We start from the raw sequence: 21,967 nt of genomic DNA on the forward strand, positions 1-21,967 counted from the left end.
TAAAGCAGCACCTCCTCCTCCTACCCAGACAGTGCGCAAATGGTGCGCTCTTCACAAATCGACATCTCATAGTTCACATGAGTGCGATATACTAATAAAAGCTAGGGGAGTGGACCTAAGTGAAACGGAGGTGTCGTATAGGCGCAAGCAGAAACGTCCCCAGGACAAGTCATCGGGGGAAGACCAGCGCACACTACAGCAAGGAGAGGGATAGATAGGGTAATTCCCGCCCCTCCTCACAGCACTTCTATAGCGGCCTCATTAATAGCGGCGCTTAGCAAAGTGGAAGTGTTGTCAGTACCGGTGAGAGTGGATAATACCAGATTGGCTCTTGATATAGACACAGGTGCTTGCGCTAATGTATTGGCCTTGACATCATATCACGAGTTACAACGTAAATTCCCTCACCGCAAATTCAAATGGAGGCCTAGTAACGCTGAGCTCGAAGGAGTTTCAGGTACTCAGCTGAGCATCAAAGGAATGGTGACGTTACCACTCAGATTCTCAAGACGTGGTACGCCCTTCTACGCGGACTTTTATATAGTTCAGCAGTTCAATTTGCCAGCTGACGGGTTACTTGGTCTACCAACTCTTCGAAAGAACATGATAGATGTTCATCCACGTAATAATAGTGTTACGTTTAAGGTGTTTCCTACACAGCAATGAGTCATTCTGAACCTATGCTCACCGCTAGGACGAAGGTGTTGTCTACCAATCCTATTAAGAGGAAGGCGGATCATGCGTCAGAGATATCTCTCGACCTCAACCACACACCTTCCCAGCGTGATTACAGCAGCAAGAGTTGGAAGATAGTACCTGCAATGTTGAAGAGTACTCTCCATTACCAGAATGAGGAATTCACCAACGCAACAATCCTGTGAGCTGAAGTGAACATTAGTTTCTGCAAATGATTCGTTCACTGCCCAGGGTGTGACAGGACGTGACTGCAGTTGTTGTGACTACTCATAAGTCAACATCCTGTCAACAAAATTATTTCGTATGGCGTGAACAACCCCCAGTTACCAGCACCCAGCACCCACCCTAGTGATGATGACACATCCGGTCTTAGAGATGGTCTCAGCATTCTGAGGTATGGTGTTGTGGATGACGTTGTGTAACAATTAGCGGCGGTTTGCTGTACTCAGGATTTTTGTGAGCATTGACCCAATCACCGGACCTTGGAATCAGCTGTGTCTACTGTGACACACACACACAAGTCTACGGGATTGCGGGAGCAATTTCACATTATCAAGAAATTAAAGAAAGGATGTTATGTGTGTGATTTTATAGATATCACAGCAATGTCGAAGTGCAACCAAATAAATTCCTAATTCGAGGTATTGTTGCGAATTGCCAACAGACTCGACTGGCCAGGATAGATCAAATAGCGCCACATGTCAAGGTGATCGATCATCCTCAGGGCAAGACACGCCTGTTAGAGCTGCTTGCCGACTACAGTAATAGTAGCCTTGCCAGGGGAAACGCTAGGTCAGACAGATTTAACATCCCATCATATAGCGTTAAAGGAAGGAACCAACCCTATTTACGTACCAGCTTATAGACTACCTCATAGCCAGCGCGCTGTAGTGCAAGATATGGTACAGGGTATGTTAGATGAGAATGTCATTAGACACTCAAAATCCCCCTTTAATAGCCCATTATTCCTCGTCCCGAAAAAGGATGGTGGATGGCGCCTTGTCATAGATTTCAGGCGCGTAAATGATCAAACAATCCCTGATAGGTACCCAATGCCTATCTTGAGTGACATATTGCAATCCTTAGGCAAGGATAATGCGGTATTTAGCAACTTAGATTTGCTTAGTGGGTATTGGCAAATACCACTCGATGAAAAATCACGAGAAATCACGGCATTTAGCACGCCTCTAGGCCACTTTGAGTTTCTACGAATGCCATTTGGTCTCAGAAATGCCCCACTAACATTTCAAAGAATGATCAACACCCTGTTTGCCGGACTAATTGGTAACACAGTCTGCGCTTATTTGGATGATCTAATAGTAGTCAGTAAGGACGTCGATTCCCATCTGATAAAACTGCGTGAAGTTTTGGCCAAACTTTCCACAGCAGGCCTCAAAATAAAACTCTCAAAGTGCGAGTTTTTAAAATCCAGAATCCATTTCCTTGGTCATGTAGTCGACGGTGAGGGCATACACACAGTTAATGATAAAGTCAAAGCTGTATCTCAGTTCCCGCGTCCTACCTCAAATGATCATGTGCGTAGCCTTCTCGGATTATCTGGTTATTATCGTTCCTTTATCAAGGACTATGCAACATTAGCATCGCCCCGAACGAGTTTGCTCAAAAAAAAAGATGCAGTGTTTATATAGGATGCTGAACACGAGGAAAGTATTACGGCATTGAAGACAGCGCTAACCAATGCCCCGGTTCTAGCATTCCCAGACTACACTCAACCTTTCACTCTCTGTACTGACGCTCCCGGAATTGGAGTCGGAGCAGTGCTCATGCAAGAGGACAAGCGTGGGAAGTTTAGAGTGATAGCAATTGCAAGTCGCAAACTAATCGATGCTGAAACACGTTATTCGGCGACGCATCTAGAAACGTTAGCCGTTGTGTGGGCACTTAAGAAGTTCAAAGACATTATCTTTGGCTACAAGATAACTGTTTTTACTGATCATGCGGCAGTCACCGAACTGTTCCATGGCAGAAACTTATCAGGCAGATTAGCACGCTGGTATCTGACAATTCAAGAGTTTGACCCCGAATTTAGGTATTTACCTGGGAGGGCGAATGTTGTCGCCGACGCTCTGTCAAGAAATATAGCACCAGTAATGCCTGTATCAACATTCACTCTTTCGCAGCTGGAAGATGAGCAACGACGCGACCCATATTGGTCAGCTGTTATTTTTGCTCTCGAATCGGGCGAGGATGTTAAACTCCCCAAGTTATTTCTTCCCTTAAGTCAGTTTGAGTTACGACATAACATACTCAATAGGACGAGAAAATCTCCTGAGGGTAATGTGTCTCAAATAGTCGTACCTGACACGTTGCGCAAAGCAGTAATGACATTGTTCCACGATGTCCCACAAGCAGGTCACCAAGGTCGTGATAAATGCTTAGCGGATTTACGAAAGAAGTATTTCTGGAACACTATGAAGAAAGACATAGAATTACACATAGCTAATTGTTTGGCGTGTGCTCAACATAAAGGATCAACAGGATCACCTGCCCCGATTCTACAATATCCTACACCAGACCGTCCGTTTGACACAGTCGCTGTTGATGTGTTACAACTCCCAATGAGTCATCAGGGATCAGGATACGTCTTAGTGTGTGTGGATCATTTTTCCAGGTTCGTGGTCTTGGTCCCACTAAAAAGCAAAACGGCCGAAGCAGTAGCCTATGCATTAGTGATGAATCCCATATGTCCATATACTACGCCTAAAGTTCTACTCTCTGATAATGGAACAGAGTTCAAGAATGAGCTAATAGAGCATATATGTGCACAATATGGAATTAAACAAACTTTTGTGACAGCTTATCATCCACAGGCTAATGGCCTTGTTGAAACAACCAATCGTAAAATCCTAGAAATACTACGTCCAATCGTTAATGGTTTTCAATACGCATGGGAGGATTGGTTACCGCAGGTTGCAGCGTCGATTAATGGGTCAGTTAATAGCTCTACGGGCAAAACACCCTACTATATTGTCTATGGCACAGATAAACGTCTGCCTTACGACATCCTTACAGAGGCGCCATACCCGGTATATAATACGGATGATTTTGCGGCAAAACAAATTCATGTCTTTACAGAAATTCATAACCAAGTACGATCACAGCTAGCGGCGTCACGCGCCGAAATGATCATCAAACAGCATAAACATGCTAAACCTATCGCACTGAACGTTGGGGACGCTGTTATGTTACAGGTACCTGAAAGGAACTCCAAACTTTCGGCGAAATTTTCTGGTCCATTCCGCATAATCTCAAAAGAAGCAGGCAACAAATTCAAAATATGGAAGCCTAATGCACAGATCGCAGATGTCGTGCACGGGGATCGTCTGAAGAAGACCCAGATAAATGTCTTACCTCAAGTTGATGATAATGTGATTGATACATCCTTACAGACTGTTCAGAAGCAAAATGTCCCAAATGACTATTGTATGAAACTACGTTCTGCGAGTAGAAGTTAACTCGTACTTTCGCGTCAGATGGAAGACGTCGACGACCAACTACAATCAACATTGGACATTCTTCATGGTCTCAGCACAGCTTCGATGAATTCGACAATAGTTTCATGAACGTTGTCGTTCAAGCTGTATCTCAACAGAATCGTGTTATTTCTCAAACCTTTCACGCGATTACTGCTCTAGAATCAAAGGTTAATGCAATCATAATGGAGTCTAACCAAGTTTCGAGGATTGTTACTAGGTTACAGAAAGCAATCCCGACGTTAGAATGGCTCCTTTACTTCACAGAATATTTGCATGCTGCTGAAATTTCAGTTCATAAAATTGTAACCTCTAAAAATGAACTAATAGACAGCATTGTAGATGCCGGGATAGGACGTGTGGACGCGAAGCTTGTGCCTGTGCAGACGCTTCTTGAAGCTTTAAAAATAGCCAAGTTGCAGTATCATTTAACTCCGATTTTCAATGACAATGAGGTTCAATATCATTACCCACTGTTGGAGTCAACCCTCACGCACAATGCAATTCTGATCCACATTCCTATGCGAGGGCAACATGAGTTTAATGCATGGCATTTAGAACCCTTCCCCTGGTTTGTGAACGACACACTGTATACCCTAGATAGGCCTAAAGAACTTTTCTTAGTAGATGAAGAATATTCATTGTTATCAATAGAGGATTCTGAGGTACTGTCACGGTGTAAGTCGTCTTATCTACACCTACACGTATGTCCAGCCTACATTGTTTGCATTTATTCCTGCTGCAGATGGAATATGTGAATTGGCAGTCATACAACCAAATGTACGCACAGCGTTAGCGCAATGCAGTTATAGGCCAGTTAGTCTAAAGACTGTGTTCCACGCTCACCTTCAGAATGTGCAGTATTTGTTCTTTCCAAATCTCACTACTGTAATTTTAAAATGCCAAAATGGTGTTAAGCAGCTAGTTGTGAAAGGGCATTACAAGGCTCCTGATTACTGTGAAATCACTTGTAGTACATTACGGACCTTGCCTACTCATCAGCATTTTGCGTTAAATCGAAAACTCAAGTCTGCTTTAATTCCACTTCCTATAATGAATTTCACTATCAAGGATATTCAAATAGTATCAGAGAAATTAAAAGTGTTAGCTTTCTTGAACGAGACACATTTTGCTGATTTGAATAATAACTTGCCATTTTACCTGTCACGGGAATTTGCACTACCAAGTCTTACGATTCCCTCTATTCTGTTAATTCTGGCAATAATGTTCCTGTTCTGTTATTACTGGGCAGTATCATCCAAATTCAACATTGTTCATAACATACTAACCCGTACGACACAAAAGTCTAGGTCCCCTGTAGTAGAGAATACCCCTACAGTAATATCCCCAGCTTAGTGTCTACATATCTGTTTATAACATGGTTAGGGTTGTCAAGGATGTACTGTACTCTGTGAGTTATTTAGGCCTCACGGAGCTCGGCTGGTAGGTGACCGAGCGATGTAATAGGCCCCTGTCTCATCAACAGAACGTATTATATAAATGGGTCAATACATCTGATATTATATTCAGATTCACCACCCTGTAACTTTCCACTGTCTATGAGTAAGACATGAGATTGACACGTGAGCGGGCAACTTACCCAAGAGGGCGAGACCCATAGCTCAGCATTTCTGTAAGCACGCACTGCGATGCCCCTAAGCTTCAGTAGCTCACCTCAACTCATATCGAAAGGACGTGACCAAACGTTTATCATACATAAACGCCGTCCCTTTCTCATTCACTCCTAGACAGTGAGACTTACGGTTGATATACACTCAGGAATTATATATACAACCTTTTATAATAAAACAAAGGAACTACCGTTTGGGTTTCGTTACTTAAAACCCAAATATAAATATGTGTGAACGGACTGGTTAATTGGACAAGCAGCCGATTCAGCATCCGGGAATGATAGCGTTAGTTATTCAATTATTACGTCATTATAGAACCTGTAGTATAATCTGTATAACTGTAGAGGGAAGGATTATAAGTGTAGAGTGATTATATACTTATACATATATTATACATAGTTAAGAATATGTGTGTATAATTATGTATAGAATATTGGTGAAAACGGCAAAGGTAAGATTACATACATACATACATACATACATACATACATACATACATGCATACATAGATACATACATACATGCATACATACATACATACATACATGCATACATACATACATACATACCCCAAAAACAAACAAACAAACAACATGGCGTATTAGTCCTAAGATCACACACACACACACACACACACCTGTTAATTAGCTTACCTGTGGCCGCTGTAGTGTCTCCAACCCCTCCTTAGTGTACTTAAACCTCGATAAGTGAAGACTGTAGGAATATTTCTAAGTGTTTTGACGTGTTATTGTCCTCTTAAGTGTCACTATAACATCCTGAGGGAGGCGACGAAGGTATAAACTGACATAAACTGACTCGCGTTACGATTTACCTGTAGGGGGTGACGTGTTTGATGCGGTTTCCAGTTAGTAAATATTAGATCGGTTATAAACACATCTCTAGAAGCATCAGTAGCTCATAGAATCTAGTGAGGATTAATAACTTATTGATAAAATACAGTAGAATATAAAACTAATATTGATATTAACTAAATCATCTTGAAATATTGTTGTAGTTGTGAAAATTAGCAACTTGTTATCAGCCAGGTTAATCTTATCTGTTTTGCCTCTCAGATAACACCCAATAAAGCTTTCAAATTTACGTGTATTTTCCTTTTCAATTTATAATTATTTAAAAAAATCAACTACACTAAATTAAATTACCCCAAAACTACTTAAAATGTTGTTCTTTAATATTCAAAACGATAATTATTTGGTGTTTGTATGGCTGTCTGGGTTGGGAGGAGAAAGGAGAGAGTTGTGTGTTATTTATCTAAGTCTACCTAATATTACTATCATAGAAAACGGAAAGAGATAAAATATTGATTTTTTACCCCGATAATAATGACGATGAGAATAATAACAATAATAATAACAATAACAATAATAATAATAATAATAATAATAATAATAATAATAATAATAATAATAATAACCAGACGTACATTCGTTCTACAATGCATAATGAAAGTGATAATGACCCAGAGAGAGAGAGAGAGAGAGAATTATTATTATTATTATTATTTGCTTAACACGTAGGCGTTACACTTAGGCACACAAATTAAACCTGAATAAAATTAACCATTAGGGAACAATACCATGCAAAGTTCACATTAACCAAATGAACTTAACCATTAAAAAGCATTTGCCATGAGGGGGAAAAAAGTTAAAATACCCAGAAGTGAAATTTGCAATCAGAATTACATGTCTCGTTCCGAAGTTTCGAATCCTCGTACCCGTGTTATATGACCCCATGACCCCAATAACTGCACACTGACCCTTTAGAGAGAGAGAGAGAGAGAGAGAGAGAGAGAGAGAGAGAGAGATTCTGGCGTCTCATCTCCCATTACTACTACTACTACTACTACTACTACTACTACTACTACTTTTTTTTTTTTCATGGCCTCCAGCCTCCCCCAATAGCCACACCTTCGCCACCATTTATTTACCTTAATATTAAATATCCTAATACATAAGAAGCTATCCTATCTGTTAAATTAGTTGAGCCGCAGATCTATGCGGCATTCAGTGACTGTAGCCTCATAGTCAATATCTGCAGCAGTTGTCGGAGTAGGGGCAGAAGCTCTCGTTCCCCTGAGGCAGAGCAAAGCCGACCGAAGGAGAGAGAAGGACAGTCGACATCTCATCCAGGCTGTAACATAACTTCTGGGCTGCTGCTTCTGTTCTCAGTCCGCGAGTCGCGTAGCATCTTGCATCCCACCAGAGGTTGTGAACACTAGAGGAGTGAAGCTGCCTTGGTCAACATTTTGTATTCTCTCCCTGTATGCCCTTCTCTTGTCGTTCTCGTTCCTCCTATGCGCAGCATCGAGAGCTAGGTTACGGTGACAAACGGCCATGGGATCAAAAATCCTGATGTCGAAGAAAGCTCGCTGTCCCCGCGTCCAGAATCCTCGAGCACTGACGTCCACACAGGCTTCGTTAGAAGTGTTTGAAGTCCTATGTTGGAAATCTCGCCATCCAGTGGAAGGAGGGTCGGTTCTACCATGACGTCCCGGCAGATTTCCTTCAACATATTTGCTGTGAGATCCCTTACCTCGTCATGCCTCATGCATATGAAGCCCCCCTTCTTGCAGACCATGGCGTGATCGCCATCATAGGGAGAGCCACACACGCATTGGGAGGGCAAACCTTCTACTGGCCAACCGTACCTTAGAGCAATGGCATCTGTAAATTCTTGTTTGTTAAGGCTGAAACCATTTGCCCTTATTGGTAACGTAGTTAACCAGTTCGAGGCGCCCACCTCCTGCGCTATAGCAACTTTTTTTGTCAAATTTTCTGGAACCAGCAGCAATAGTTGCTGCAACATGTCATTTTGGCAGTGCTGCCGATCTGTTGTAATGGACCTACGGATCTTATTAACTTCGCTGGTGTCCACTTCCCCTGTTGCATTCTGGGCTATTATCTGGTCAGTGAGGGCTGCCGTGATCTTAAGTGAATTTTGATGTTCAGAGTCAGCAATCTCCTCTGGATTAGTTAGTCCCATCCCTCCCAGTCTTGGTGGAAGTGCAAGAAGTGTTCTTTCTGCTCGGCCAGTAGACGGTTTGCCCTCCCAATGCGTGTGTGGCTCTCCCTATGATGGCGATCACGCCATGGTCTGCAAGAAGGGGGGCTTCATATGCATGAGGCATGACGAGGTAAGGGATCTCACAGCAAATATGTTGAAGGAAATCTGCCGGGACGTCATGGTAGAACCGACCCTCCTTCCACTGGATGGCGAGATTTTCCAACATAGGACTTCAAACACTTCTAACGAAGCCTGTGTGGACGTCAGTGCTCGAGGATTCTGGACGCGGGGACAGCGAGCTTTCTTCGACATCAGGATTTTTGATCCCATGGCCGTTTGTCACCGTAACCTAGCTCTCGATGCTGCGCATAGGAGGAATGAGAACGACAAGAGAAGGGCATACGGGGAGAGAATACAAAATGTTGATCAAGGCAGCTTCACTCCTCTAGTGTTCACAACCTCGGGTGGGATGGGCCCAAGTGCAAGATGTTTCTACGCCAGACTCGCGGAGCTGATCTCCGAACAGAAGCAGCAGCCCAGAAGTTATGTTACAGCCTGGATGACATGTCGACTGTCCTTCTCTCTCCTTCGGTCAGCTTTGCTCTGCCTCAGGGGAACGAGAGCTTCCGCCCCTACTCCGACAACTGCTGCAGATATTGACTATGAGGCTACAGTCACTGAATGCGGCATAGATCTGCGGCTCAACTAATTTAACACAGATAGGATAGCTTCTTATGTATTAGAATATTTAATATTAAGGTAAATAAATGGTGGCGAAGGTGTGGCTATTGGGGGAGCCTGGAGGCCATAAAAAAAAAAAAAAGTAGTAGTAGTAGTAAAAAAAAGTAGTAGTAGTAGTAGTAGTAGTAGTAGTAATGGGAGATGAGACGCCAGAATCTCTCTCTCTCTCTCTCTCTCTCTCTCTCTCTCTCTCTCTCTAAAGGGTCAGTGTGCAGTTATTGGGGTCATGGGGTCATATAACACGGGTACGAGGATTCGAAACTTCGGAACGAGACATGTAATTCTGATTGCAAATTTCACTTCTGGGTATTTTAACTTTTTTCCCCCTCATGGCAAATGCTTTTTAATGGTTAAGTTCATTTGGTTAATGTGAACTTTGCATGGTATTGTTCCCTAATGGTTAATTTTATTCAGGTTTAATTTGTGTGCCTAAGTGTAACGCCTACGTGTTAAGCAAATAATAATAATAATAATAATTCTCTCTCTCTCTCTGGGTCATTATCACTTTCATTATGCATTGTAGAACGAATGTACGTCTGGTTATTATTATTATTATTATTATTATTATTATTATTGTTATTATTATTGTTATTATTCTCATCGTCATTATTATCGGGGTAAAAAATCAATATTTTATCTCTTTCCGTTTTCTATGATAGTAATATTAGGTAGACTTAGATAAATAACACACAACTCTCTCCTTTCTCCTCCCAACCCAGACAGCCATACAAACACCAAATAATTATCGTTTTGAATATTAAAGAACAACATTTTAAGTAGTTTTGGGGTAATTTAATTTAGTGTAGTTGATTTTTTTAAATAATTATAAATTGAAAAGGAGAATACACGTAAATTTGAAAGCTTTATTGGGTGTTATCTGAGAGGCAAAACAGATAAGATTAACCTGGCTGATAACAAGTTGCTAATTTTCACAACTACAACAATATTTCAAGATGATTTAGTTAATATCAATATTAGTTTTATATTCTACTGTATTTTATCAATAAGTTATTAATCCTCACTAGATTCTATGAGCTACTGATGCTTCTATAGATGTGTTTATAAGCGATCTAATATTTACTAACTGGAAACCGCATCAAACACGTCACCCCCTACAGGTAAATCGTAACGCGAGTCAGTTTATGTCAGTTTATACCTTCGTCGCCTCCCTCAGGATGTTATAGTGACACTTAAGAGGACAATAACACGTCAAAACACTTAGAAATATTCCTACAGTCTTCACTTATCGAGGTTTAAGTACACTAAGGAGGGGTTGGAGACACTACAGCGGCCACAGGTAAGCTAATTAACAGGTGTGTGTGTGTGTGTGTGTGTGTGTGATCTTAGGACTAATACGCCATGTTGTTTGTTTGTTTGTTGTTGGGGTATGTATGTATGTATGTATGTATGCATGTATGTATGTATGTATGTATGTATGTATGTATGTATGTATGTATGTATGTATGTAATCTTACCTTTGCCGTTTTCACCAATATTCTATACATAATTATACACATATATTCTTAACTATGTATAATGTATGTATATGTATATAATCACTCTACACTTATAATCCTTCCCTCTACAGTTATACAGATTATACTACAGGTTCTATAATGACGTAATAATTGAATAACTAACGCTATCATTCCCGGATGCTCCTGATATCACACTGGTTATATTACATAGTGAGAATATCCGGAATGTGGTTATCTTGTTCGGTTATGTTAGTTATGTAGACATACTGACATACATACATACATACATACATACATACATACATACATGCGTACATACATACATACATACATACATACATACATAAGAACATAAGAACATAAGAATGGAGGAAACTGCAGCGGGCCTATTGGCCCATACTGGGCAGTCCCGTTTACACCCAACCCCTATTGCTCATATAAGCATCCAACCTATGTTTGAAGCAATTCAGCTTATTCGAGTTAATGATGATATTTGGTAACTTGTTCCATTTATCCACTACTCTGTTTCCAAACCAGTGTTTACATATTTCACGCCTAAATCTAAATTTGTCTAATTTATAACCATTGTTACGAGTTCGCTCCTGGTTGGATAGTTTGAGTACCTTTGTAATGTCCCCTTTGTTTAGCCCTGCCTTCCACTTATACACCTCTATCAGGTCGCCCCTCGCTCTACGTCTCTCGAGGGAGTGCAAATTAAGATGCTTTAACCTGTCTCTATACTCAAGGTTCCTAATGCCCGGGATTAGTCTTGTCATTCTCCTCTGAATTCTTTCCAAGGATTCTATATCCATTCTGTAATACGGTGACCAGAACTGAACTGCGTAATCCAGGTGTGGTCTCACAAGAGCAAGATACAGTTTTAGGATGACCTCTCTAGTCTTGTAACTAACACTCCTTTGTATGAACCCAAGTACTTTATTAGCCTTGTTACGAGCAAAAACACATTGTTTACTTGGCTTAAGGTTCCTACTTATCATTACTCCTAAATCTCTCTCGCAGTCGGATTTCTCTATGGCATCGTTGTTCATCTGGTATCTGGTTTCCCTGTTTACATCTCCTATACTGAGTACTTTACATTTGTCCATGTTGAATTTCATCTGCCATTTTTCAGACCATTCGAAAAATTTGTTTAGATCTTCCTGTAGTTTTGCCGAGTCCTCGTCAGATTTGATAACACGTCCTATTTTAGTGTCATCAGCAAATTTACTTATGTTGCTGTCTATGCCGATATCTATGTCGTTTATGTATATAATAAATAATAATGGTCCAAGTACTGAGCCTTGGGGAACTCCACTTGTGACGTTGCTCCAATGGGACTTAGTGCCGTTTATGCTCACTCGCTGTTTCCTGTCCTGTAACCACGCCCTAATCCATTTAAGGATGTCACCTTTGATGCCCCAACAGATAAGGTCACAGAAAGACATACAGACATACAGACACAGGTATACATAGAAACACATACAGATACAGCCATAGATACAGACATAAATACAGACACAGACATAGATACAGTCAGACACACACAAACAGACATAGTTATAGACACAGACACAGCCATAGACACAGACACAGACATAGACACAGACACAGCCATAGACACAGACACAGCCATAGACACAGACACAGCCATAGACACAGACACAGCCATAGACACAGACATAGACACAGACATAGCCATAGACACAGCCATAGACACAGACATAGTTATAGACACAGACACAGCCATAGACACAGACACAGACATAGACACAGACACAGCCATAGACACAGACACAGCCATAGACACAGACATAGACACAGACACAGACATAGACACGACATAGTTATAGACACAGCCATAGACACAGACACAGCCATGACAGAGACATAGACAGACACAGACATAGACACAGACATAGTTATAGACACAGCCATAGACACAGGCACAGCCACAGACACAGCCAGACACAGACACAGCCATACGACACAGCCATAGACACAGACATAGACAGACATAGCACAGACACAGCCATAGACACAGACACAGCCATAGACACAGACATAGACACAGACATAGTTATAGACACAGACACAGCCATAGACACAGACATAGACACAGACACAGACATGACACAGACATAGTTATAGACACAGCCATAGACACAGACACAGCCATAGACACACAGCCATAGACACAGACAGCCATAGACACAGACAGCCATAGACACAGACATAGTTATAGACACAGACACAGCCATAGACACAGACACAGCCATAGACACAGACACAGCCATAGACACAGACACAGCCATAGACACAGACATAGCCATAGACACAGCCATAGACACAGACATAGTTATAGATACAGACACAGCCATAGACACAGACATAGACACAGACATAGACACAGACACAGACACAGACACAGACATAGATACAGACACAGACACTAACCCCCAATTAACGGACTATGTGTGAGATCATAGTACGTTATATCGAGGTTCGTAAGATAAAAACCTCTCTTTAACGGACTATATAGGAGAGTACAATCCCTTATATGGAGGCTTCACTGTATGCTATATTAAAACAATAACGGAATATTTGACTATAAGCTTAAACAACAGCACATTTAAAGGATCCGATTCCTTTTAATAGGCTTCAATAGCAAATAAGAGAATCGAATCCCTTATGTTCACACTCAATTCCATGTATAACTGTACTTGAATAACTATGGACTTTAAGTATAGAATTCTATGTATGTTTTCACTTACGGTTTATTTGTTGTTATTGTCGTTGTTATGTACGTTTTTCACTTAAGATTCACTGTATATATTTGTTGTTGTTGTCTGGTAAAGCTTAAATGACATTGTTATTAGTTCATGGTATTTATGGTTGTGATTTTATTTCAGGGTTTAACAAGCGGGAGGTGTTGTGAGGATGGAGGTGCGGGGTTGGTCAGAGGGGCAGGAGGAGGAGGAGGAGCAGTATGACGTAGGTTGGTGGAGAGGAGGAGGTGAACAAGGGAGGGACGTAGCTCCTCCACCTCACTATTTGGATGAGCCACTGAACAGAACTCTGCCTCCTCGTGATCAATGGGACTCACCAGATGATTCCCGCCTCCCACTAGTTGATTCAGACCTCCCACTAGCTGATCTTCGCCACTCACCTGCTGACCAGCGCCGCCCACCTCGCACTCCGTCCCCCAGGTCGAGGCGGCCAGGGAGGGACCGGTCACCACTACGTCATCACAGAGGTAACAGCCCCAGCCAATCACCACAGCGCCAGAAGAGACGCGATAATCGTGACCAATCACCTCGTCGACAAGACAATAGACGTAACAGCCCCAACCAATCACCACGACGCCAACGCAAAGGTAACAGCCCCAGCCAATCACCACAGCGCCAGAACAAACGTGATAATCGTGACCAAACACCTCGTCAGAATGATAAACAGGCGAGCCAGGAACTGTTACCGACACAGACTGCTACAGGTGTCGGGCAGCAGGTCAGTAGCAGGTCACCAGTGAAGCAGCACCGCCAGGGGTACACCCGGGGACAACAACACAAACCGGGGCAGTTACATCCCTCTGAGGCAGCCAAGCTGGAGGAGGAGAAGACCACTGCCCGCCTGGAGGTGTTCAGCATCATCCTACACATCATCGCTGCCGGGTCGGCCCTCACGGTGATTATACCCATGGCCATGGTCACTACGCGGTGGGAGACTTACCGTAAGATGTGTCCGCTATTCGTCGACACGCCCCCGACCCTCAGTAGCCATTGGGGATGGGGCAACCCGGACATGACTCCCTGTAACACGACGGCGTTCTTACCTATCATGGTGCTGGCGCTGTCGGTGACGCTGCTGTTGTTCCATCTTGGTCTACTTCACTCTTGGCGCACCAAAGGAGAACCACCATCGTTCGCCTTCACTCGCCTCTACACCCTCGTCGTCTTGGCCATCGTCACCCTCGAGACCGTGATCGCCTTAGCCGTTGCCATCACCCTGACGGAGGGGTTCAGACACACCTGTATCTCCTTCGACCTAAACCTCTCCTGGAACGAGTACATCCACACCTGTAACCAGAACTACGACGACCGAGACCAGGCCTACATGCTAGACAACCTCCGGACCTTCGAGAAAATCGTGACGGGGCTCGTTGGTTCGTGGCTGTGTGGCATCACGACCATACTTCTTACCATAGTCTATATGATAAGGTCGAAGATATGTTCATGTGAGCTTGTGTGTATATAACTAACCATGTGTTCTGTGTCGCTCCTGCAAGTCATCCATCTTGTTTATATCTCTCCATTAACCTGTCTTTCGTCTAATACTTGTAATAAAAAATAAAAGAAAATCCTGTGGGTATTATTTTTTTCCGTTTTTATTCAAGTTTTGGGTCAGATTTCAGTGTTTCATTAGCTCTTAGACCGGGTATTTAACTTAACCAGATCTATTTTAACTTAACTTAATCTAACCGAACCTAACCTAACCTAACCTAATATTGAAGTCCATTTTCTATTATAACTTAATAAAAACAAAATCATTATAAGGAGGACAATGACAAAAACTCTACGAATAAACAGATAATTTTTACTCAAACCACAACTTTCAAAATGGCGTCAAAACGTAGCTAAGACTCTCTTGTTAACAGATAATGTAAACTTTTATTCCCAGTTAAGAAACACGACAACATGGGGGTAATACATGATCCGTCAGGTCAGGAGAGGAGACAGTGGTGGTGGTTGTAGTGGTAGTGGTGGTGGTGGTTGTAGTGGTAGTGGTGGTGGTGGTGGTTGTAGTGGTGGTGGACTGGTGGTAGTTGTAGTGGTAGTGGTGGTGGCAGTTGTTGTAGTGGTGGTGGTGGTTGTTGTTGTAGTGGTGGTGGTTGTAGTGGTGACAGAGGTGGAGGTGGTGGTTGTAGTGGTGGTGGTGGTGGTTGTAGTGGTGGTGGTGGTTGTTGTTGTAGTGGTGGTGGTTGTAGTGGTGACAGGTGGTGGTTGTAGTGGTGGTGATGGTGGTGGTTGTAGTGGTGGTGGTGGTGGACTGGTGTAGTGGTGGTGGCAGTTGTTGTAGTGGTGGTGGTGGTTGTTGTTGTAGTGGTGGTGGTTGTAGTGGTGACAGAGGTGGAGGTGGTGGTGGCAGTTGTTGTAGTGGTGGTGGTGGTTGTTGTTGTGGTGGTGGTTGTTGTAGTGGTGGTGGTGGTTGTAGTGGTAGTGGTGGTGGTGGTGGTTGTAGTGGTGGTGGTGGTGGACTGGTGGTGGTGGTAGTGGTGGTGGCAGTTGTTGTAGTGGTGGTGGTGGTGGTTGTTGTTGTAGTGGTGGTGGTTGTAGTGGTGACAGAGGTGGAGGTGGTGGTGGTGGTGGTTGTAGTGGTGGTGGTGGTTGTTGTTGTAGTGGTGGTGGTTGTAGTGGTGACAGGTGGTGGTTGTAGTGGTGGTGATGGTGATAGTGGTGGTGGTGTTAGTAGTTCTATGGTTCGTCATCATCCTGTCTCGTGTTCACCTCTAGCCTGAAAATAAATATGTAGAAAAAATAAATAAATAATTGACAGACAGACAGATAAACAGACAGACAGACAGACAGGCAGACAGACAGACAGACAGAGATTTAATAGACCAAATAATTCACACCTTAATAGCTAAAAAGATAAATAGCTTGAAAGAGAATTAACTAGTATAAAATAGCATCAATAATAGACGTTAGAATTACTTTACAATAGGAACAAATTCTCTTACGATTTTTAATGTCAATATTAAATACTGAAGAAATACTGACCTGGTGCTCTGGTTGGTGGTGGTTAAGGCCGGTGAATTGTGGTAGTTGGGGTGGTTGGTGGTGGTTAAGGCAGGCTGATTGTGGTAGTTGGAGTGGTTGGTGGTAGTAAGATCCGACGTATAGCCGTAGTTGGGGTGGTTGGTGGTACTAAAAGCCGGCTGATTGTGGTAATTGGAGTGGTTGGTGGTTACACATGTGTCGTGGGTACAGGTAATTCGCCCATTAACACACATACACCAATTACACTCATCTAACAGGAGGTATACATGATCACACACCTGACCTTCCACCTCTGTCTCTGTTGGAGGGTGAAGCGTGTAATTAATACATACATACATACATACATACATACATACATATATACATACATACATACATACATACATAGATTCCATCTCTTACGTCTGGCTGGCTGTCTGTCCTCAGGCCTAAACTACTGTAGGAGCCAATCAGCCAATGACAGTCGTTTACAAGGCCACACCAACAATGCTTTTCAACCAATCAGGACACTGGTGCCGTGAACCTGTAGTTTGACGGACATAATTACCCGGACCACAGTCATCAGGGCTCAGTCTAGTGTGTGGTGACCTCAGTGTGTGGTGACCCCAGTGTGTGGTGTCCTCAGTGTGTGGTGTCCTCAGTGTGTGGTGTCCTCAGTGTGTGGTGTCCTCAGTGTGTGGTGACCTCAGTGACTCTCCTCTCATCACCAAACTATCTGTCGTGAGTACTGAGTGTTTGGTGACGTTTATTTGTGTTAACTCTCACACACACGCACATACACACACACACACGCACACACACACACACACACACATACACACACACACACACACACACACACACACACCTTACCTGCTCTACACCGGTCTGGGTCACACACAAACCGGCCCTGGGAACTACAGGTGCACTTCCGGCCACAGTGATTAAGATAAACGGACTCAGGTATACACACTACAACCTCCGTGTCTGGGGAGATAGAGAGATAGAGAGAGATAGAGAGATAGAGAGAGAGAGAGAGAGAGAGATAGAGAAACAATCAAGATACAATAATTCAAATAATACAACAGCGTTACAGAATACATCAATACAGGATAATACACCACAAAATACATTAACTTACCTGTACAGTTGATTAAATCCGTGCACACCTTACGTTCTCTCCTACAGCCACACCAATTACAACTTCCTTCCCTCCATAACTCAGGTCCAATACAGTCTCCTGGAATGAATACACCAATGTAATGTATATACCTTTTATGTATAACCTGTATACATAGTTATTAATATATCACTTGTTAAATGGGTAAAAATATTAAGTTATATTTAGGTTATTTATTTGTTATTGTTGTAAAAAGGAAGAAAATCACAAGAACTTACATTTATTTCAAGGTTATTTATTTGTTATTGTTGTAAAAAGGTAGAAAATCACAAGAACTTACGTTTATTTCAAGGTTATTTATTTGTTATTGTTTTAAAAAGGAAGAAAATCACAAGAACTTACGTTTATTTCAAGGTTATTTATTTGTTATTGTTTTAAAAAGGAAGAAAATCACAAGAACTTACTATTGAAATTTCCAGGACTCGGGGTAGGTGCACTAGAGAGGTCCCGTGATTTCCTGGATTCTGGAAATAGTGTGTTATTTATGTTTCCAGTTTGTTTACAGTCTTTGACATAAACAAATACTGTGGTAGTAGTGGTAGTGGTAGTAGTGGTAGTGGTAGTAGTGGTGAGAGGGATAATGATGGTGGTAGCAGTAGTAATAGTAGTGGTGAGAGGGATATTGATGGTGGTAATAGTGATGAGAGGGTTATTAATGGTGGTAGTAGTGGTGAGAGGGGTGTTGATGGTGGTAATAGTGATGAGAGGGATATTGATGGTGGTAGTAGTGGTGAGAGGGGTCTTGGTGGTGGTAGTAGTGGTGAGAGGGGTGTTGATGGTGGTAATAGTGATGAGAGGGATAGTGATGGTGGTAATAGTGGTGAGAGGGATAGTGATGGTGGTAATAGTGGTGAGAGGGATAGTGATGAGAGGGATATTAATGGTGGTAGTAGTGGTGAGAGGGGTCTTGATGGTGGTAATAGTGGTGAGAGGGATAGTGATGGTGGTAATAGTGGTGAGAGGGATATTGATGGTGGCAATAATGGTAAGAGGTATACTGACAGTAGTAATAGTAATAATAATCATAGTAATAGTCATCGTAATAGCTGTAGTAATAGTAGTCGTCATAGTTGTAATAATAGTAATACATTAAGTTTCCATTCACTTACCTACCGTCAAACTGATGTAATTTGAACATTTAAGACCCTCTTCTGTACACTTGCACCAGGCCTTCTCATGGGTGAAGAACGTTCCCATCTGACAAGGTTGTGCGTCGATAGGCAGATCTGTCGAGAGAACCTTATTATCTCTCTGTCTCTGTCTCTCTCTCTCTCTCTCTCTCTCTCTCTCTCTCTCTCTCTCTCTGTATGCATCTTTCTTCCAATATAAATTTGTCCATCTAACACTCACTAGAGTTACAGGCTACAGGTTAACACTCACCCATTACAGGTTAACACTTACTAGAGATACAGGCTACAGGTTAACACTCACCCATTACAGGTTAACACTTACTAGAGATACAGGCTACAGGTTAACACTTACTAGAGATACAGGTTGCAGGCTGACACTCCCTAATCCCACTCTTTGGGCAAGCGCAGCGTTGGTAACACTTGTTGAAGAAAATAGAACCCGGTATACAATCCACGATCTTATTATCTGTTAAGTTAGAGGCGAAAATCACTTAACCATTACGAGAGTTTGGATTTAGTTACGCGCTTAAGAATACAACTTGGATTCTATTATTACTTAAAGCTTGGATTGACTTAAATATTCAAAATATCATTCAAATATTGTAAGTTAAAGTCAAATGTTGGACTTAATGGAACTTTGAGTACAGTTTGGACTTACCCTCACAGTCCAACTCGGTACAGGTGAGAAAGCCGTTCCTACAGCCGCACCAGTTACAGTCATCGTTACGGTCCCAGGTAACACCATTAAAGTAACAGGCTAACAGTTACAGAAAAACAGTCAGCACAGATTTTAGGAAATACATTAAAACAGATTAATCGGGTTTAAGGATATGTTGATGAATGTTAATTGGGTATATCGGTACAGATTTTAAGTATAAATAGAAGAAATTAATCGGATAAATCAGTCCAGATTTTAGGTATAAATTAAAAGAAAAAGATTAATCGATTTTAACAGTACAGATTTTAGATATAAAATACAGGTTATGTAATAGCTTAGAGTTTGGCAAGTTTACTAAATAATCGGCCAAAACAATGTCAGATTTAAACTCGAAATCTGGGCAATAATAAATCTGACTCACCTACAGCCGTGGGCGTGGTTGTTGGTGATGTTGCAGATGGTGGTTGTGGTGGTGATGTTGTTGGTGGTGGTGGTGATGATTGTGGTTGTGTTGGTGATTGTTTTGTTGGTGATGGTGTTGTTGGTGATGGCTGTGTAGGTGGTGGTGATGATGATTGTGTTGGTGGTGGTGGTGATGATTGTGGTTGTGTTGGTGATTGTTTTGTTGGTGATGGTGTTGGTAATGGTTGTGTAGGTGGTGGTGATGATGATTGTGTTGGTGGTGGTGGTGATGATTGTGGTTGTGTTGGTGATTGTTTTGTTGGTGATGGTGTTGTTGGTGATGGTGTTGGTGATGGCTGTGTAGGTGGTGGTGGTGGTGATGATTGTGTTGGTGATGGTGGTGATGATTGTGGTTGTGTTGGTGATGGTTTTGTTGGTGGTGGTGGTGATGATTGTGTTGCTGTTTGATGGTTGTGTAGGTGGTGGTGGTGATGATTGTGTTGGTGATAGTGGTGGTGATGTTTGTGTAGGTGGTGGTGGTGGTGATGATTGTGTTGGTGATGGTTGTGTAGGTGGTGGTGGTGATGATTGTGTTGGTGATGGTGGTGGTCGTGATGATTGTATTGGTGGTGGTGATGATTGTGATGGTGGTGATGATTGTGTTGGTGATGGTGTTGTTGGTGATGATTGTATTGGTGGTGGTGGTGATGATTGTGGTGTTGGTGGTGGTGGTGATGATTGTGGTGGTGGTGGTGGTGATGATTGTGGTTGTAATGGTGGTGGTGGCGATGGTTGTGTAGGTGATGGTGGTGATGATTGTGGTTGTGTTGGTGTAGTTGGTGATGATTGTGTTGATGATAGTGATGGTGGTGGTGGTGATGGTGATGATGGTGATGATGGTGGTGATGGTGATGGTGGTGGTGATGGTGTTGTTGGTGTGATACACACTTTCTGGGTACACACTACAATACCAGTATTACAGTAGCACCAGTTACAGGAATCTTTCATGAAATTTGCATCTTCCATACATTTCTGACCCTCCACCTGTGTGTCTGAAATATGTACAATAATATAATAATAATAATAATAATAATAATAATAATAATAATAATAATAATAATAATAATAATAATAATGATAATAATAATCACATTATATATTTAAGAAACAACAGGACAAATACAGATTACAGTGAGTTACAGGGATACATAAAAGAATAATAAGAGTTACAGTGATTTATACCACAGTGTACAATGAGTTACAGTGAGTTACAGTGGGTTACCTTGCTTGTATGTGTTACAGATTACTCTCCCCCTTACACAAAAGCACCACTTACAGTAATCCTTAATGAAATAGGTCCAGCTATAACACATTTGCCCACTAATATTGAAATCTGAATGGGGGTAGAAATAGGGGAGAGAAAAATAGATAAAACTAATAGGAAATTAATAGGGGGAAGAGTTAATGGGGAAAATTAATAGGTAGAAGAAATGGGAAATAGGGTAAGTTAACGTTCAAACAATCACACACTTGCGATCTGAAGGGTAGGTTAGGGTACGGGAGGGTAGGTTAGGGTAGGGCAGAGCAGGGCAGGATAAAATTGGGCAGGTCAAGACAGGGTAGGGTACGTCAGGGCAGGGTAGGTTTAGGGTACGGAAGGGTAGGTTAGGGTAAGGGAGTGCAGGGCAAGGTAGGTTAGGTGCAGGGCAGGACAATCTCACGTCATTGGAATTTAAAAAAAAAAGTAAAATAATATAAAATTCGAATCAAACTTACCTAC

The 21,967-nt window shown here is 42.1% G+C and overlaps 2 protein-coding genes across 4 annotated transcripts in view; one reads left to right on the forward strand and one right to left on the reverse strand.

The window, feature by feature from the left end:
• Positions 1-10,700: 10,700 nt before the first annotated feature.
• The window catches only part of LOC121853239 (serine/arginine repetitive matrix protein 1-like), a 40,105-nt gene continuing 28,838 nt past the window's right edge, over positions 10,701-21,967 (forward strand). For 2 of the 3 annotated variants that reach the window (XM_042347248.1, XM_042347250.1), the window contains exon 1: positions 10,716-10,883. Coding sequence is in view for 1 of the 3 variants with exons in the window: in XM_042347247.1 (XP_042203181.1) it covers positions 14,002-15,315 (1,314 nt within the window). In the remaining 2 variants the exon portion in view is untranslated. Of the gene's footprint in view, positions 10,884-13,973; positions 15,419-21,967 lie in introns of those variants that run through there. The other variant, XM_042347247.1, reaches the window with a different exon arrangement.
• On the reverse strand, positions 16,460-20,244 carry LOC121853241. Its single transcript, XM_042347253.1, has 9 exons — positions 20,207-20,244; positions 19,786-19,884; positions 19,480-19,593; positions 19,107-19,223; positions 18,402-18,461; positions 17,959-18,057; positions 17,691-17,804; positions 16,839-17,136; positions 16,460-16,572 (listed from the first exon to the last, which is right to left on the reverse strand). Exons 4-9 carry the CDS (start codon positions 19,192-19,194, stop codon positions 16,533-16,535), a joined length of 699 nt encoding a protein of 232 aa, XP_042203187.1. The 5' UTR covers positions 19,195-19,223; positions 19,480-19,593; positions 19,786-19,884; positions 20,207-20,244; the 3' UTR covers positions 16,460-16,532.

This window comes from Homarus americanus, unplaced genomic scaffold (genome assembly GCF_018991925.1).
Source record: "Homarus americanus isolate GMGI-L3 unplaced genomic scaffold, GMGI_Hamer_2.0 scaffold18203, whole genome shotgun sequence".
In the NCBI taxonomy this organism is placed as follows: Eukaryota; Metazoa; Arthropoda; class Malacostraca; order Decapoda; family Nephropidae; genus Homarus; species Homarus americanus.

Coding starts and splice junctions, on each gene's coding strand:
- LOC121853241 (XM_042347253.1), bottom strand. CDS start 19,194: ATGGGAACGTTCTTCACCCATGAGAAGGCCTGGTGCAAGTGTACAGAA. Junction 18,058..18,401: donor GAGTCCTGGAAATTTCAATA/GTAAGTTCTTGT, acceptor TATTCATTCCAG/GAGACTGTATTGGACCTGAG. Junction 16,573..16,838: donor ACCACCAACCAGAGCACCAG/GTCAGTATTTCT, acceptor ATTTATTTTCAG/GCTAGAGGTGAACACGAGAC.